This window comes from Numenius arquata, chromosome 15, assembly GCF_964106895.1.
Source record: "Numenius arquata chromosome 15, bNumArq3.hap1.1, whole genome shotgun sequence".
In the NCBI taxonomy this organism is placed as follows: domain Eukaryota; kingdom Metazoa; phylum Chordata; class Aves; order Charadriiformes; family Scolopacidae; genus Numenius; species Numenius arquata.
The window spans coordinates 12,946,810-12,965,805 of record NC_133590.1 but is presented as its reverse complement, the minus strand read 5'-3'; the positions used below and the strand labels follow the sequence as shown (position 1 = coordinate 12,965,805).

The following is an 18,996-nucleotide window of genomic DNA, read 5'->3' as shown; positions in this document are numbered from 1 at the left end:
GGGCGCGGTCTCGCGAGGCTGGGCCGGGCCGCGGGAGGGACAACAAATATGGCGGCGACGGCGGAGGCAGCGGGCGGCGGTCGCGGAGCGGGGCGGTGGCGGTGAGTAGCGCCTTCTTCCCGCCGACCCTCTCCTTCGCCGTGAGGGAGCTCGGCGGCAGCGCGGTCCGCACAACCTCCCCCCCGGGGTGGCGGCGGTGGCGGCAGCCGTCGTGACACGCCTGTCTCCGCCGGGGCCTCCCTTTGGCGTGAGGGGGCCGGGCGGGGGGGGGAGCAAGCTGAGGAGGGGGGACACAGCGGCAAAGGTCTGCCGTGGCCCTGTCGCTCCCCGCCCAGGCGTGAAGGCGGAGAGAGGTGGAGGAGAGGCGGTTTTTATACCGGCTGGCGTGGAACGGGGGCGGCGGAGCCTCCGGCCGTTTTCGGCGACTGCTGTGACAGGTCTTGAGGCTCGGCCCGGCCGCCGCCGCGACTGATCTTCCCCTTCCCAGGCGCAAGACTCCTCGGAAAGGAGCAGGAATAGAGCTTGGATAGAGTTTGGGATCCGTCCTCCTTCGTGATGTTCATTTTTAAGTCATTTGCACGGGAAAAGATGAGACTGGGGCAGAGAGATTTCACCCCCACCCCTCCCTTTTCCCCCCCTTTGATTCCTTAAAAGAAAACGAGTTATGTACATGTGCTGTAGTCATATTATTTTATTCTAATTACTGCAGTAATGAGTTCTTACTCTGTGTGAAAAACTATTAGTTTTACTGTGTCTGAACTGTTTTCTTTAGCAGAATTCTTCAGGTAAAATATTTATAATGTCTTTGATCCTACCATATCCTGTGGTGCATCTTGGACAATAAACTTGGGACACATCAGCACTGCAATTAATGTTAAATCCAGCAGTTGCACCTGGTGGAAAATGAATTACCAGTTTCTTACCCGTCAGTGTATAAAGCTGGAGAAGATGCAGTTGTCTGTGCAGAAAGCCTTCTGTATAAGTAGAATTTGAGGGACACCTGGTGTGAGCAGCCCAGCCGAGTACAGGAAACACGAGCGGGTCTGCTCAGGTTTCTGATAATTCAAATTGCATTTTCTTGTTTGAGGTAGTGACAGAGCAGGCATTTCATCTGTGTCGATCAGCAGGAGAACTGCTGGTTGCATAGCTATAAAAAAATACAGTGTAAAATCACAAAAGGTTCTTTTGTGCATACAGATGTAGAGGTTGGCAATTTAACTACATTGGCATTAAAAAAAGGAAGAGCAGTGTTTTCAAATTAAATCAGTGAAGCAGAGAAAGGAAGTTTTATGCAGTTGATACCCAAAATTATGTCTTTTCTCCAATCAGATTTTTAAGATTTTGTGTAGTTATCCTTAAAAATTAAATGTAATTTAAAAAGTAATCAATCCAATATTTTTGTTATGCCTTACACAAGGGGATACACAGATTCTTCAGTGAAAACATGAACCTTTAACGTTGTTTCATGTTGAACCATTCAACATTTAGAAGGGTTTAATTTTAAATTGTTATTTCTTATTATTATAATTTGGTGAAAGTTGGCCTGGTCAGGACTCTACACTACCGTGTCCTGTATTTCTCTTCCATATCTTTAATTCATATCCTGATATCTTTGTTTTATTGCAGGAGACACCAACAAACAGAACACAAATTAACTTAAGCCTACACCAGGCTGGTGACATCTGAAAGAGGGTACGCGGAATTGGTATATAAAGATGTGTTTAAAACTAACTTATGGGTGATAGTAATGATAATAGTTGAGCACACTTAGGTGTGATGTGAAAAACCATACTCATCTGCATGCCAAAAAATGAACTAATGCTTATAAATAACTTTGAAAATACAGGAGAATGTGTTTAAATGTGGTCTTGAACTCAGGACTTGAGTTTTTGTAGAACACGTAATGTTTTGTTTAGTACCTATTGTTGAACAAGAAGAAATTTGTATTGAAATTGTAGCATCATAAATTATTTCTGATTGTAATCTGTAGGAATAGTAATGTCACTGACTCAGTGCTCTCTTTCCAACTCAATCCTAGGTTCTGTCTTCACAAATTCATTGCAAACATAGTCTAGAGGTTTGTCATTTACAGTCCCAGAAAAGAGCATGACCACTGACTTCTAGTGAATATTTTTATTATATCAATCCAAAATAATGAAATGGATTAAGACTTTTACGTAGGATGGGAAAGTAAAATTTTGGGAGAACTATGAAATACTGCTTTCTATGAGACTTCTTTCCATTTTTGCTAATTAGTGACATTCAGTCGGTTTCCCAACATCACAGTTACTGTAACTGACTTACCCAGTTCTGGGATTTTTTGGAGCCATGTGTTCACCAGAGAAACTACTCAGACCATCAGTAAGATATGTCTCTTTCAGTGAAATACACAAAGGAGTAAATGCGGTCTTTGAAAAGCTTTTGCTGGAAGTGTAACTGTTTTAATAAAACTAAGAGCTAGTAAAGTATTAGAACCTGTGTTTCAAAACATATTTTTTTTTTATCTTTCTTTTTCAAAAACACATGGGGATTGGGAATAATAATGGACTTATATTTCTTTTTTTTCCTTCCAGGGAAAGTAGACGAGCTGTGCTCTGTGCTTTCTGTCTGACCTGTTTGGAGCACATTTTGGAGCATGTTTGCCACTTAGCAGGGAACTAACATTCAGGTACATTAAAAAAATAGAAAAAGCATGTTGACTTTTATTATTATGTAATTTTATCCAATCTGATGTTGTCGTTATATTACTGTTGCTGAAAACTGTTTCCCCAGTAATATGTATTTGGTGATCTTTAATGAGTTACAAATTCTAAAAATGCTCTTATGGTTGTCAATTTGTGCACTGAGTCATGCTGTATGATAAATGTAATGCTTCACTTGAAGAAAAAAAACCAAAACCACTAACTTCCCCCCTTGTTTTTATGAATGCATTCAAATTCAGTGACACTTGTGATTTGAAAATATTTTTCTTTCTAGGCACAAGAGGTTGTAAACGTAAAGAGTGAATATGGGTGAAAAGAAGCCGGAACCTTTGGACTTCGTAAAAGATTTTCAGGAATATCTTACACAGCAGACTCACCATGTAAATATGATTTCTGGATCAGTCAGTGGAGACAAGGAAGCAGAGACTCTTCAGGGAGGTAAACTAATTTCACTGCTACCAAATTCTATTTTTTGAGAATAACTGTGCTATTGACATTCCAGATAATGATGCAGAGTACTACAATTTTATGGAAGCATTTCTGATAGTCATTTCCACATCACAAAAGATGTGTATGTACCTTTGTTTTAATCAAGGTTTGTTCTTATAATTCTGTATGTTTAAAGACCAAGGGCCTACAGAAGCAAAATATATTTGGCGTATTTTCACAGCACGATAGATAAGATTGAAATCTCTGTTGCATTATTCACAGCTGGGACAGAAGGTGATCAGAATGGTCTGGATCATCCTTCTGTTGAAGTTTCACTGGATGAAAACTCAGGAATGTTAGTGGATGGGTTTGAAAGGACATTTGATGGAAAGTTAAAGTGTCGATACTGCAACTATGCCAGCAAAGGAACAGCACGGCTCATAGAGCATATCCGAATTCATACAGGTATGAAACATTCTGCAGCACTTCCCTGTCAGGCATCATGGTATTAACTCAGTGTCATGTTTGCACATGAGGAGTTGAGCATCTTCAAGCAGTGTGATAGTTCTTAAAGTTACTCAACAATTGGAACTGGTTTGGGATTTTTTTTAAATACACTATTTTTTTTTAAAGTTGTGCCATGTAGCTATTTAAATTATGCAAATTCCTACTTAAGTTTGTTATTGCAGACTACTGAATCTGAAGTAACTATATATGGGAGTAAAGTTTAGCATGAAAGCATCAGTGTAAATTGAAGGGCTCTAAACGTAACTTTTAGTTTTTCCTTGCTAATCAGAAAAGTGAAAAATGCACGTGCTGCCATTTGGAGATTTAAAGGGCCTTTTTTTTCTTCCTCTGTTGTTTAGCTCTGAAGATATTCCCATTTTGTACTTCCACATCTAGAACATTGTAGAAAGCACAGTAATAAGAATAAAGTTTTCGTATTGGTAGAATACTCAAACATGAGGGTATATCATCAAATAAGTGATTAATAACAGTAATGAAAAGAAAAAATACTGGAACTGGCATTCTGGGAGACACTTTGAAGAAAATGCATTGTAACTTTCATTACATACATTTGCATTGTAACATATTGTCAATATGGCTCTCTAGGTACAGTTATTGTTGGTCAGAAACTCAATGTGCTGTGAACTGTTGGTTTTACACAGGAACTCCCAGGATGTATTTCAGGGAAGTCAGTGCTCCTTGCCCTGGCCCTGCAGTGTTGGCTTGTTGGGATAGAAAATGGCAACCAAGTAGAAATCAAAGAGTTCTGAGGTTCAGACTTTGAAGATTTTGTAAATTCTTCTCTTGTGCTACCGTGAGCTACCTCTGTGTGTAGCTGTTGCTGTTTTCAGATTCCCAGTGGGAATCTTCTGAAGTTTCAATGGCGGATAAAAACTGGCTTGTGTACCTGCATTTGGCACAGCGTTAATGCCAGGGCTTGCTGCAGATCTGCAAAGCAGCAATGTGTTTTGGAGCATCGTTTTTTTTATCTAGTTTTTCATAAAGCAGTTACAGCTTCACCTGCCATTTGCCTCTTATGGTACGTAGACAAGGAGAGAGATTTTTGCTTTAACAGCTTTGCTCTGTGCAGTGCTATTTCTGAGCTTGTGAAATGAGGGTCACGTAGTGAGAGAATCTGTACTGCAGACTTAACACAGTTCATTTTTAAATGGTACTTAAAGGTGCAGAAGTAACATCAGTTTTAAAATTTCATGTCTTCTCAGTAGCATATAGCTATTGCCATCTAAAATCTTGCATCCCCAAGCCCACAGTTATTATTGGCCAGTTGTCAGTGTGAGCAGATGGACTGCTAGAGCTGTGACGGGAGACATAAATTGCTACTGGAAGATGTTGGTGATGTGTGTTTGCTGATTCCGAAGATGTTTTTGATGGCTTTAGTGTGCGTGGGGTTTCTCAGACAGAACGACTGAAATAATGTGGTGTTACTTAATACCAAATGTAATAAATTTTAGCCATACTAAAGAGCAAAAAATAAATCTTCCTTCTTTAAGTATCATATTAAGTATGTGGCTATTGGTTTAGTGTCAGAATTCCTTCTTTTACTGTAGGAAGCTGCCTGCCTTTTTTATACTCCCAAATCTTAAGTTAACAGTTCTTTCCTGTTTCCAGAATGCTTTCTGATCCTGCTGCTGCTTTAGGGAGCAGAGAGATCACTGAGTGGCTAGAAGTAGCAGAACAATTCCTGCTGCAGATTATGACCATTTCAGCACGGTTGCAGCGTAATATATAAAAAAGCAAGAAAGATTCCAACCAAGAATTGGGATGCTGAGAAATGTCCTCAAAAATCTCTGACCTGATGATCATTGTTCAGAAGCAAATATTCCATGAGCTACACAAGTTCAGTTTTTAGGGCAAAGCATAATACTTTAGGTTTGTGCCTTGACTAACATTTTGAGTTGTTTCTCATGGTAGTATATGATAGGGTTATACCAGAAGATTGGAGCTTTACACGTGGGGTGACTGTTTCTCAGTGCTGCTGCAGGTATTCCTGTTATCAGAGGGTATATACATGACTCATTTGATCAAAGAAACTTTCACAAAAGTGCTAGAAAAAGGCAGCCAAATTGAAGGCATGCATCACTCCGCTGCAAAATCATGCAGTAAATGAATTAGTTCTGTTTCAGAAAGCTAACAGCGAGAGGGGATACAGGAGGTGTCAGCCTAATGTCTATCAAAGAGATTCAGCGATTCGGACGCGCCTTCACACAGTGAACACTTTATAGCCAGATTATTGGTTCAAACATGTCCAATGCCTAATGAAACACCAGCAACTGTACAATGATAACAGTTCGTTTCCCTATACCAATCTCTTCAGTTTTATAATACAGACAAGGATCTCAGGCTGCCAGAAGCCTTTTTGTTTTTTTGTATAGTTTCCCCATTGCCTTTCCACAGTGCATCTCATATCCTTAATTTTTATACAGCACTGCATGGTGACCTGATGGCAACACCATTTTGCCATTACCTTAATGGCTCTTCAGAAAGCCCCCCTTTCTTTCTCTGTACAGAGACAGGGGACTCCAGAACAAGGAAAGGGATCTTTTTTTGTTTGGTTTCGTTTTCTTGTTTTCTTCACCCAAGGGCAAGGAGATCCAGGACCTGAGTGTTGTTTTGCTCAGAAGCATGGTGGGGAAGCATGGCAAAGGGCCAAGAGATGGTTTGCACGGTCTATGAAGGCTCAGAGGGAATAAATCAGCATTAAAATAGGGAAGTGATAGCTGACCAGTAGCCTCAGAGCAATGTAAGTAAACAAGTAATGCATCCTGGGTAACACGCAAGTGCAGCAGGTATCTGCCAAAGTAATTATGACCCAGGCATGATCATGCAACCATTATTAAGTGCAGCTTATTGCAGAATTAACTTCATGCTGAGCCTGACAGCAAGATAATTAGGAGTTTGCCAGCTGTGTCATATTAAGGGCGTGCAATGTGGGATGCAATTCTTTATCTCTGTGTAACCAGTTTAGAATGAAATAAGACCATTCAGATCGACAAGTTCTTTGTCAACGCAGGGACTTCATCGGTCTTTTTAAATCATCTTTTGTACCAAATCTCCAGGTCTTGACGCACATACAATAATCTGAATGTTTATATATGCTTATGGAGAAATCATGATTTCAGTCAATGCAAGTAAGTTACCTAAAGGTAGCACAAAAATTGCTTTCTTGCCTTTCGAAGAACCAGTGATGTGGAGGGGGGGGAATAATCTTCTATTCAGCATTCCAGGTTGTGATTCCAAACTCTGGGATGCTCAACATGGGAAGAGCTTTCTGTATCAGACACATGCCGTCTTACAGGGCCTGTACTGTGCTTGCAGTGTAATAGTGGCCCCGCTGCAGTCAGTCTCTGGCTTTTACAGTTGTTCTAGGTGGACTTCAAAAACCACAAAACAGATGCATTGCCCTGTATTGTAAACAGTAGAAAATACTTAAAAAAAAAAAAAAAAAAACATAAAGGCTGAAGAGAAGGATCTTGCTCACGTTTTTTTGGCGTTTGTCATGCTGTGTGGCCAGAGAATCAGTTGCACGACAGTGATTTAGAAATTGTCCTGGTATTCTTGATGGGGAGATAAGATGATGTTTCATTTCAGCACCTGAATGTGAATCAAATCCTTCAGGCTTTTCTAACATTGCAGACCTGGATTTAAAAACTCCTAAAAGATCAGTCTGTGAAAGGAAAATCAAAAGTTGCAAAGTGTTATGTTACAGGTGTGTTGGCCTGTAATTCCATTTGAAAGTTTTCTGAGTACTTGAAAAAGCATTAATGTGAATATCTCTAAATATTATTTAATAGAAGAGCAAAGTTCTGCCTGTCAGACAGGAGAACATCTGGTGCTATCGTGTGAGAGAGCACGCAGCGGTCCAGGGATTAGTTGGCTTTTTGTTTTCTTAAATAGCTCTTTAGCCACAGGATAATTTTTCAAAATTCATTTCTTGAGTGGGTGCATATGTACGTGGGGTATTTAAATAATAGTTCCAGGATCTTTGAAAGAAGGAATGTTCAGAAGTCACTGAAAGGATACCCTCCCTCAGTGTTTAAACACCATTGTCATTAAGATCGGGTACATTTTTGGTGGCGCAGTCATTCCTGCAGCCGAGCGCTTGTGTGCTTTGTAGGTGAGGTTCCAGTTCAGAGCATCACACGAACAACATTGCGTTCAGACCTTGCCGTCATCGCTGCAATTCCTGCTCAGGTTATCTGTTATGCTAATTCTGCTTCCATTTTCTTGCCCATTTTCTATCACTTGGGTGAGGTGGAGGTCTCTTAAATTTATTCCATTCTTCCACCAAATACCCAGCTAAAGTCAAGACTAGTGGTGACTTATGCTGAAACTGAACTGTTTGATTAGCAGCTCCTAGTTTTGGCTTTTTGTGGAATGGAAAGTAGCTTTTTCAAGTACTCTATGAGATGCTATAGTGTAACCTGTTTTAATTTTCCAGGTGAGAAGCCGCATAGATGCCATTTGTGTCCCTTTGCATCAGCTTACGAACGTCACCTGGAAGCGCACATGCGATCGCATACTGGTGAAAAACCATACAAATGTGAATTGTGTTCCTTCCGCTGCAGCGACAGAAGCAACTTATCTCACCACCGCAGGCGTAAACATAAAATGGTGCCTATCAAGGGTACAAGGTCTTCCCTAAGCAGCAAGAAAATGTGGGGTGTTTTGCAGAAGAAGACCAGCAATTTGGGGTACAGCAGAAGAGCATTAATTAATTTGAGTCCGCCTTCCATGGTGGTGCAGAAACCAGACTACCTTAATGATTTCACTCACGAAATCCCAAATATCCAGACTGAAGCGTACGAGAGCATGACGAAAACAACCCAGAGCAGCGGGTTGCCAAGAGATCCACAAGACCTCATGGTAGAGAATCCTTTAAACCAGCTCTCTACATTAGCCGGACAGTTATCCAGCTTGCCACCCGAAAACCAAAATCCAGCCTCTCCTGACGTTGTTTCCTGTCAAGATGAAAAGCCTTTCATGATCCAGCAGCCTGCAGCACCTTCGGGAGTTTCTGCTGTGTCAGCAAATATTCCTCAAAGCTCATCTCCGACCAGCCCAGATCCTCGGCCTACACACAATCAAAGGAACTATAGCCCCGTGGCAGGTCCCAGCAGCGATCGCAGTGCCCACACCAGTACTCCCAGTATAAGCAACAGTCAACCAAGTACTCCAGCTCCCACCCTTCCGGTTCAGGACCCTCAGCTTCTGCATCACTGCCAACACTGTGACATGTACTTTGCGGACAACATTCTTTATACTATTCATATGGGATGTCATGGATTTGAAAATCCTTTTCAGTGCAACATATGTGGGTGTAAGTGTAAAAATAAGTATGACTTTGCTTGCCATTTTGCAAGGGGCCAACATAGTCAACATTGACTGAGAAAACACGCTTTCATTTAGTTTTTTAACATATTAGGGTATATTTTTCATACTTGCTGAAGGAAAGCTTGCACGTTCCTGTAAGGAATATTCACCATTAATCAGTTCGACAAAGGAGGCAAATTTCTTTCTATGTTGTCGTAAAACTTGCCAGGGAAATTTTGTGTAAGATGTGGTTGTTATTTTACATGTAGCCTTTCAAAAAAACAAACAAACTGAGGGAGTGCTTTAAGAATTGGAATGCGTTTACGTGCTTTGGTTGCTAAATTTAAGTTGCTTGCACTTAATCCCAATAAATGTTCTACAGCTGTAGAAGCGGAGAGTGTGTCCTGAAAGATAGGATGCAATTATCAGGCTGTTTACTAGGCACGACAAAATACGTTAACCAGAAAATAGAAAAGGTTGGTGCAGTGACACATCTGCTTACTTTGGAGACATCCTTAAAAACTTAATTACTCCAAACTGGATAAACAAACAGAAGCAACTTTCACATGGGAATCCAATTTGATGTAAAACTTGCTTTAATCTGGTGAAGGTTAATAAGTTTTTGCTTAGTATAGTCTAAACTCTTCATGCTAGAGCTCAAACACTAATTTAACTGTTATTTTTAAACTCGTCACAGAACTAGAAGATAATGGGTTATTGTGAATGAAACTCTGGTAGGAAAAAAGGAAGAGTTAAAAGCTCGTCACTCACTAGTTATATGAAAAAAAAATTAAATACGACACCTTATTTTAAACTACACTTACCAAAATGTACATGTCATTCTTTTTTAAAAGGAGGAAATTTTTAAACAGTCATAAAGAGCTTGTAGAACTAATATATATTCCGTGAGATTTTTAACTGCCTTAAACTAATTTGTACAGATATTTTAAATTTGCACAATTAGCCTTCTGTCTTGCTGATAGAAGTTCTAGTAGAAACGAACAAGAAGTTTACAAATTAAAAAGCGTTTGTTCAGTTTTATCTCGGGCCAAGCTGCAGCTGACAGGTTGCCTGTATGTTTGAAAGTCGTACAATCTGCTTTATTGTAAACTTGGAACTCGTTTTGTCTCATCCTTCCCCTTGGGTTTGTTGTCCTTTCAGTGTGCTAGAAACTAAGGGAAGGGCTTCTGGCTTTTCTGAGCTGTCGGTGTGAGAGGCGGGCAAAGGCGTGCTGGCTGCGTTGGAAGTCAGTGTGATTAATAATTGCAGGTGGCAAACGGTAACTCAAGATGTACACGAAGTCCCTTGCACACGTTTGGGGTTGTGTTTTTTTTTTTTTTTTTTACACTGTACATCTTATTTTGGAAGCACCTAGGCTAACGGACAGGCACTTTAATAGAAATCTAAATTAAACATCCTAGCAAAATTAATTAAAGCTCTTAATATGCTACACAGGAACTTGTAATGTTTCCAAAAGTGAAGAACTGTTACTTTTCCCCTATTTAGACATGCACTTTTCCCTTAGTTTGTCTTACTTGAGACAGATTAAAACTTCCCTTACGTATTCCTTTCTATTGTCAGCAAAATATGGCAGCAGATACATTTTTGTTAAAAGCAGGAAGATTTTATTAACGTTCTGCAAGTCAGAGGTTGGAATCTGAATAGCTAATGTTTGGCTTATTCAAATATACATCGTTGTGGGAGCCAAAGCTTCCTGAAGCCGATGGAAAAACTTACAATGACTTCAGTGTAAGATCGACACAGGAAAAACAACCCTTCTGAGAATTTTAGTCTTGGAAGTAATTTTGACTTTAATGAATGAGAAATTTGGGAACAGAGTATGTTTCTCTCTCCCTGACATACCTACTGTTGAGTTTTCTGTGCTGAAGTAACCAGTTGAAGGGACTGGATTCTCTTGGCTGCACGTTGTAGGAAAGGGGTCAAAAATATGCCTTTGAAGTTTCGTTTTCTATGTGATGAAGATGAATGATAACACACTGTCGCTCCTAAAAATGCTTTTGGTTTCAGGCCTTGTCAAAATCCGTTTATCTGGATTTATAAAGCAGAATGTAATGTCTGTTTTCCATAATGAGGCTCATTGTAATTCCAAAATATCCCTTTGTTGCTTAATACTTTTAAAATTTATTTTATAAGCAAAACAGCAACTCTGTATTGCATAAACGTACAGAGTCCTGTATTTTAAGGACTGAAAGCTGGCTGAACTGGAATCTAGCTGGACGTTTCTGCTCCTGTACAGGTTTTGTAACGTGACGCTTCCAGTTGAAGAGTAACGTAGGAATGATTGCACGTTGACACGTTCGAAAATCTGAATTTGGCTCAAATACAGTGTTAGAACTACAAACGTTGCCGTTAAGGACCATTACAGTTAGTGATTCTTAGAAGTGGTTTTCCTTGCCTTTTGATGGATGATGCAAACTGCTCTTCTCGGTTTGTGGCTCCAGCCCTTCTGCCCCTGCTCTCAGCAGGGAGGTGACTCCAGCACACAAAGGTTTGAGGTTTCATCCGTCCGTTCCATTCACACGGTTCCTGGTCCATCGGGACTTCCTTTGGCAGCGCCTGTAAATGTTACGGGCTTGTCTCTCTGTGTCGGCTCATCATTTGGCAATTTAGGAGAATGATTTCTGAACCGTGATGCTCCTGGAGGAAATTTTAGGTGGGAGAACAGTTCGGTCACTAGAGGCGGCTGGGAGCGAGAGGAAGCCTGTGTGATCTTATCAAAAGCGGCCTTTATTTTGGAGGGGATCCTCTCTTGCGGGGGAACCCGTGTTCTTAATAATAGAACTCAGTATGGGGGAAAAAAAAAAAATCTAATCCCGAACCTTGCAAGTTGTTGTTTAGAAGTATTTAATCCTGCTGACTTGATATCGTTTCTGCTTCGGGGTACCCAGGGAAAATAAAACCACGGTGAGCATCGAGGAGCTGTTGAGCAGCGATAAAGCTGGTTTCCCTCCTTTCCGTGTGCAAGCCCCTGTTCGAGGAGGGGGGGGTTTAGGCGGCAGCAGGTTTTGGGGTGCATCCCTCCGTTCTGCAGCCAGAGCTGGGGGGTGGGTCCCTGCCCACGTCCCGCTCCCACACGGAGGGACCCCCTCTGGACTAGAATTCTGCATTTTTCAACCTAAAACCGTCTGTTTGGTTGTGCCAAACAGAACCCTGATGATATCTGTTTCCTTCTGTCTACTGGGTAGGTTTGGAAGGTGTTATTTTCATATTAGTTTTTTCCTAATGTTGTACATAATATTTACTATAATTTAAAGACCAGGAATAGTACTGGAAAACCGTTTTGGAGTCTGATCCCGAGGATTCCCTTGCAGGGACAGGCCTTACTCCGCGTCGACAAGGGATACTCATCAGGAATTGCAGGATCGAGTCCTTGGTTAGTGGGACTTCTCATATTGAGTTCTCCACGTGCTTCACTGCACTCACTTGGGTTTGGGTTTTTGGTTGGTTTTTTAAATAAAAAAAAAAAAACCCACCCTCACATCCTTATATTATAAGGTGGTGATTAGTGTTTTAACTTGTATCGACAGGGAAGTTTGGGAATGAGCTGAAATGTTTCCATAGCTTGACTCTGTTCAAGGTCTGTAGCTGCAAACCATTACCTTTGGGGTTTTTTTTTGTTTGTTTGTTTGTTTTTATTGTAATAGATTATTTTCTAGATATGTTGACATTTTTAATGTGCACTATTTATAGTCCTTTTAACCCAAGCTTATTATTTCGGGACAGAATATTCCAATGAACATGCAAATATCAGACCGAAGATCTCGGTCGGTTATCTCTGTTAATACTTAAATCAACCGGGAAGCAGAGAATAGGGAGTAATAGTTGTTTCTTTTCACAGATGCAATGTTTAGATGAAGAAGATTTTTGACGTAAAATATTGATTGGCATTTTAACAGAAAACTCCGGGCTGGAAAACACATTCCAAGAGTGTTTCCTGGCAAAATGAACCGTTGCCATTTGGTTTGTTCTAGAATGTTTGGGGGGGGGGGGGGTGTTGTTTTTTGTTGTTTTTTTGTTTGTTTCTTTTTGACGAAGGGAATGTAATTTAGAAATCTTCACTGGCAAGTTTTCTATTGATTTTAAGCTTCTTTGAAAATCTACAGCAAATGGATGTTCTGCTGCAGGAAATCTAGTCCCTGCTGAAGCGTTTTTTCATTGCGCAGTCTTTGTGTCTCTGCTTCGAAGTACCCGCTTTGTTAATAATACGTATTTCCGTGTGAAGAGCATATTTTGTATGCAACAAAAAGGAGGAAAAAAAAAAAAAAAAAAGAAACCCGTAGTTGTAAAATAAATTTTATTGTGTAGTGAATGTTTTCAGATGACAAGGTTAATTCTGAAATAACTATATCTAGTGTAGGTCATGTTGTGAAGCTTTGCTTTTGTAAGATACGAATAAAATAACACTTTCTAATTAAGCCTCATGTTAATTTTTAATTGCTTGTGCTTCCACGGGCGATGCGGTGGCCTAGGTAAGGTGTGGAAGGTAAGCACGGGAGAGGGTATTTATCTATCACTCTGCTTAAGTTGAAAATGCTTAATTTTAGAGCTGAATCGGGACACGCTGTGACTCCTTTCCACTGTTAATCTTGTCTTTTTGGTCATTTTCCAAATTCTGTTGTTCCTCGTACTCCTGTTTCCTTCTCCATGTCTGAGTTCTGATCCTGGTAAGGTGGTTGTTGCCCCATATGGAACTTGTGTGTATGTTGTTGGCAACTTCGAAGGCAGCACCAAGCGTTAAGTTCCTTCGGTCGCTGGAGTTAATCCTACGTGTGTGTGGATGTTCGTGCAGCTCTCAAGAGCCTTAATTTAACTGCATCTCAAATTTCTTCTTCTTTGCAAAGTTTCTGTCATGGAAACCAGCAGAGGAGCCAAGAGCCTGATCTAAAAAAGGGACTTAAGAAACTGAAGCGGGACGTGGATTAAAGGCAGGTGCTGACGTCCTGGCTTTGGATGCTGTAGTTCATTGTCAACTCGCTTCCTGCTGGAAAGGCAAAACTCCATCTCACTTGGTGGTTTGGTGCCTTCCCAGGCAGGTGTTCTCTGGAAACGCCCAGCTGCCCCTTGGACAGAGCAGAGAGGTCACCACCCAAGGTGCTCTTCAAACCGGGGGAGGCTCTGAGAAAGCTGACCCAGCTTGAAGTTGGTCCCGCTGTAAGCAGGAAACAGGACGGGATGACTTCCAGGTGTTCTTCCCAGGCTGACTTTTCCTGGAAATTTAAAATCTACGGATGGTTTGTTGTTGGCTTGATCTTCAAAGTCAAACACAGTACGCCAGGCTCTATTTCTCCTCCATAATTCGGCAGAGGAGTTAGAGGTGGCACAAGCCTCCAGAGAAGGAAGCTGTGTTTTCAGCTGTTTTCAGCTGTTCCACTGAAGGAGTATTGTGTTTTAAACACTCTGGACTCTAAAAAAAAAACCACCAATATTCTCTGTGTCGTTATTTTAAAATATATTTATTAACCACATCGGTTGCCTCCTGTTGGAATGAAGAAGTTACACTTGCAGCAGGGTCAGAATATCGATTTTCTCTGCAAATTTGGTTTTTCCAATTATTTCCTCGCCGCAAGTCTTCCAAAAATTCTGCTTTGAGTTTGTTGAGTTCTTCTGCCAGGCTCTTCATCTCACTCGGGGGTACGTTTTTATCTGAAAGAAAATTAAAACTGAACTTTTCACTTCATGTTTAAAGACAAAATTTACAGACCAGACTCCTGAAGGCAGTTCCACAGTTGGGATTCCTTGATTTACCCCGAGTTTTATGGCTTCAGCCTGAGGTTGCCAGGCGGCGCCTCGAACACGCTGCGCGTACCTTTGGCGTCCTTCATGGCCTGAGACACGATGCGTCTGCACATCCCATCAGCCTGATGGACCATACTCGCCGCACAGATGGCTCGATCCGCCTCCTGCCACGGGAGAGCAACAGAAAGAATACATGCCAAAATATTTAAAAAAGTATATATATTTTTTTTTTTTTTACTGCTGTAGAACATGTAACAGTGTTCATAAAGGTAGTTCAGTGGTTTAACTTAATAAGGCCTCAATAAGACCCATTTCCAATAGGATTAACTTTTCGGTGTATGCTTTTGCAATCAAGAGACGCAACGGGGATTTCTCAGTTCCTGTCGTCACGGTGTTGCGAATCCAACTCGGGAATAACTCGCTCACTCATTCACCACCAGCTGGAGGGGCCGGGACTGTGAAGAGAAGCAGCGCTACCTTTTGCTCAGGGTTTTCCTCGTTTTGCTTCACTGGATTTTCCAAAGCCGTGGCCAGCAAACTGATTATCCGCTCGCTAAGGGAACAAACGAGAGAGTAAACCACGCTAATCAAACACTCTCCCTGAAGACTGTTCTTTCATTGTGTAATGACACCTGTACTGACAGGTATAATGACACCTGTACTGACACCTCATCCCGGGAAAAAAAAAACCAACCACCAAGTTTTCAGTTAAATTTATGAGGCTATCAATGAAATAACCTTACTACAGCAACTTAGATGAAAACCGTTTGTAACTAAAACTACAGCCAATTCTTTCCAGTCTTAATGTCTTAATTTACATGGATTTTCAACAACAGTTTAGAGGTGCAGTGAGTTTTGAGGTTAACTCCGCGAAGAATGATGGCTGTGAGCTCCCAGCAGCTGCTGCCTGTGGTGTGTAACTGACTGGCTCCCAAAAACCACCATACGGAGTATTTTTTACATACTGTTTAGACACAATAAAAAAAGCTTTTCTACCCGCCTGTTTCTGAAAACGCAACTTACTGAAAGCCCTACCATCAATCCAGTGACATACTCATCCTCTAAAGTGCAATCAAAACTCTTCAGAACGAGGCTGTTCCGTTCCCAAGCGTTTTTCTTGAGATCTGGCATTTCTATTTTTTTTGCCATTAAACATATTGTCTGGTCCGGTACCGGATGACTTCTTAGACGATTTCTCTGCAAGCAGCATTCAAGCGGACAGTCTAAAAATAACTGGCAGAAGCTCAAGGAATCTAAAAGAACATAAACAGATGTCCTGATTTCAGCTGGGACAGAGCTGTAGTGATTGCTGCGAACGGAATGTCTATAATGGATATTGGTTTAGTTCTTGCTAGATGATGTTTATACTTGTCAAGGACTTTTTTCAGCTTCCCGTAGAAGCTGAGAAGGAGCACAGACGGAACAATGGGACGGCCAAAGGAATATTCCATAGCGTAGACATCACGCTCAGTAGATAAATGGGGTTGGCCGCAGGGCAGGAACTGGCAATCCCTGCTCAGGATGGGCTGGGTGGTGGGAGTGACTTGTGCCTTATATATTCTTTTACCATTAGTATTACTTTTATTTTCCTTTTTCATTATTGTTCTATGAAACTGTTTTTATCTCAACCCATGTGTTTTTCCCCCCCCTTTCCCCTTCTCTCTGCCCATCTAGGGGAACGGGGAGAACTGCAGAGTCTTGGCTGTTGGCTGGGGTTAAACCACAACATACACTTTTAAATCCTTCAAGTAAAAATTTCTGAGAACAACATGCACGAGAAAGGCTTTACATGAATGAGTAACTTCTACACTAGCTCTGAGCCTGAAAAAAAATACAAACCGGGAAAGAATACAAACCGTTTTAACTTCAAGGCTGTTCAAGTGGTAATTTTTGAGATCAACGGGCATAAGAAAGGCTTTAAGCGACTTAGCTATCTCCAATAATAAAGTAATAAAGCTAAGATGATGCTTGCTGTACTGCAGGAATGTAGCCATTAAAAGTAACAAAAGTTCTGCAAAAGCCCTTTAAAAAAAGGCAGGTAAAGTGCACTGAATTTCTGACAAAGCTGAAAACGTTTTTCTGCGTAGGAACAAAGAGCAATTACATTTGCGAGCCAGCTGGTACAGCTCGTATCTCATGCTCTGGTAATAAAAATTGTCATCCAAGATCAGGTAGAGCGGCCCGGCCGCGGCTGCGGGTGTCCCGGGAGGGCCGTGACGTTCTTCCGTGGCGAGCAGCCCCTGCCCGCGGCAGCAGGCCAGGAACCGCTCCCAGCCCGGCCGCCCGGCGGCGGGGGGCGCGGACAGCGGCTCCCCGGTGACCAGCGCCCGCAGGAACCGCTCCAGGCACTGCAGCAGCTCCCGCCGACTCCGCTTCCAGCGCGGCAGCTGCGGAGGGAGGCACGGAGGGGTGAAGACCCGCGCCCGCCCGCCCCGCCGCCCTCCCCGGGCCCCGCCGCGACGCCGGTGCCATCATGGCGGCCAGGCCCCGCGTCAGGGCGTTGCCTAGCAACACCGGCCGCGCCGGCAGTGACGATGCAACGCGACGCGCGCCGGCTGGCCAATGAGAGCAAGAGAGCGCGCCGCACTGACCAATGGGGACGGCCCGTCCGGTCCCGCCCCCGGCTCGCTGGGCCCGAAAGCCTCCGGCGGGATGAGCTCGTCGTAGCTGAGGAGGGCGCAGGCCCAGCCCGGGCGCCGCGGAAGGCGGCGGCGCAGGGCGCGGCCCAGGGTGGACTTGCCGGCCGCCGGCAGCCCGCACAGCAGGCACAGCCCCGCCCGGGCGCGCCCGCCGCCGCCCGGCCCCTCCGTCGCCGCCAGCGCCGACGGAAGTCCGGCCGCCGCTACCGGTGCAGGCGGCCGCTGTGCGCATGCGCGGGCCCGCCCCCTGGCGGGCGGGGAGGGGAGCGCACTTGGGTCACAAGGCCATGGGCGCTGCGGACGGAGTGGCTGGAGCTGCAGGTGGAAAAGGAGCTGGGGGTGTTCGCCCACGGCCGGCTGAATGTGAGCCGGAAGTGTGCCCAGGTGGCCAAGAAGGCCACCAGCATCCTGGCCTGCATGGGGAATAGCGTGGCCAGCAGGAATAGAGAAGTGATTGTCCCCCTGGATTGGGCACCGGTGAGGCCCCACCTGGAGTGCTCTGGGCACCTCATGACAAGAAAGACACTGAGGGGCTGGAGCGTGTCCAGAGAAGGGCAACGGAGCTGGTGAGGGGTCTGGAGAACAAGAATCATGAGGAGCAGGGTGTTCAGCCTGGAGAGAAGGAGGCTGAGGGGAGACCTTCTCGCTCTCTACAGTTCCCTGAAAGAAGGGTGTAGCCAGGGGGGGTCAGTCTCTTCTCCCAAGGAACAGGCCATGGGACAAGAGGAAACTGCCTTAAGTTGCACCAGGGGAGGTTTAGGATGGATATTGGGAATAATTTCATTACCGAAAGGGTTGTTGAGCATTGGAACAGGCTGCCCAGGGCAGTGGTGGAGTCCCCATCCCTGGAGGTATTCAAAAGCCGGGCAGACGTGGTGCTGAGGAACGTGGGTCAGCGGTGGTTTAGTCAGTGTGAGGTTGATGGTTGGACTTGATGATCTGAAAGGTCCCTTCCAGCCCAGAGAATTCTATGATTCTGTGAACCCAGCTGAGTGACCATGGGTGTGCCCAGCCGTGGGCTTGTTACCATCATAAAATCAAGATACTACCAAGTGTGCTGACCCTGATGATTTATGTTAAACTATATTATTGTAATGTGCTTGTTAATAAAGTCTAAATGATAGGAACATTTAATTCATGATAACAATTTAGGATTCTAAGGAATTTAGAAAGACAACACTTTTTTGGAAGACACTCCTTGCCAGTGCAGATCTTTGCCTGCAATACATTTTGGGTTCTTTTGTCCTGCTCTTCAGTGAAATGACCGTCTGAGGGATTAGAAATATTTGCTTGGAGAGGTGATTCCATAATTTATTCAGTCTTCTGTGATTCTTTCCACGGCTGGTCTCCCTGTATGGGGTTACTTTTATAAACCACCGGGACGGGAAGGTAACGCAGCCTGTAGGTAATGAGAGGTGGGACCAGGGTCCCAGCATCGACAGGGCTGCACCAAGGAGAAGGTTTGGAGCAAGGCACCGGCCCTGCAGTGCATGGGGTCCCCGACAGTGCACCACCAAGGGGACGGTCCAGGAGGCAGACAGGCTGCCCAAAGGGTCAGTCTACGGTCTCATTTTCACAGGAGCGTGTGGCTAGAGGAGAATAAATTATGTCTGTAAATAACTGAATCCACT

The 18,996-nt window shown here is 43.3% G+C and overlaps 2 protein-coding genes across 3 annotated transcripts; one reads left to right on the top strand and one right to left on the bottom strand.

Annotated features, from left to right (window-relative positions):
* The first annotated feature begins 14 nt into the window (after positions 1-14).
* IKZF5 (IKAROS family zinc finger 5) lies at positions 15-13,228 on the top strand. Of its 2 annotated transcripts, XM_074159124.1 has the most exons (6): positions 15-101; positions 1,627-1,692; positions 2,574-2,668; positions 2,977-3,140; positions 3,414-3,596; positions 8,098-13,228. In XM_074159124.1, the coding sequence occupies exons 4-6, from the start codon at positions 3,008-3,010 to the stop codon at positions 9,039-9,041; spliced, it is 1,260 nt and encodes a 419-aa protein (XP_074015225.1). In that variant the 5' UTR covers positions 15-101; positions 1,627-1,692; positions 2,574-2,668; positions 2,977-3,007; the 3' UTR covers positions 9,042-13,228. The 2 variants fall into 2 exon arrangements, with proteins under 2 accessions (XP_074015225.1, XP_074015223.1); XM_074159122.1 differs by lacking the exons at positions 15-101; positions 1,627-1,692; positions 2,574-2,668 and having other exon boundaries at positions 3,008-3,143; positions 3,360-3,596; positions 8,098-9,041.
* Positions 13,229-14,427: 1,199 nt separating this feature from the next.
* On the bottom strand, positions 14,428-18,594 carry PSTK (phosphoseryl-tRNA kinase). Its single transcript, XM_074159211.1, has 7 exons — positions 18,584-18,594; positions 17,318-17,612; positions 16,831-17,113; positions 15,781-15,979; positions 15,204-15,279; positions 14,797-14,890; positions 14,428-14,633 (listed from the first exon to the last, which is right to left on the bottom strand). The coding sequence occupies exons 1-7, from the start codon at positions 18,592-18,594 to the stop codon at positions 14,428-14,430; spliced, it is 1,164 nt and encodes a 387-aa protein (XP_074015312.1).
* Positions 18,595-18,996: the final 402 nt, after the last annotated feature.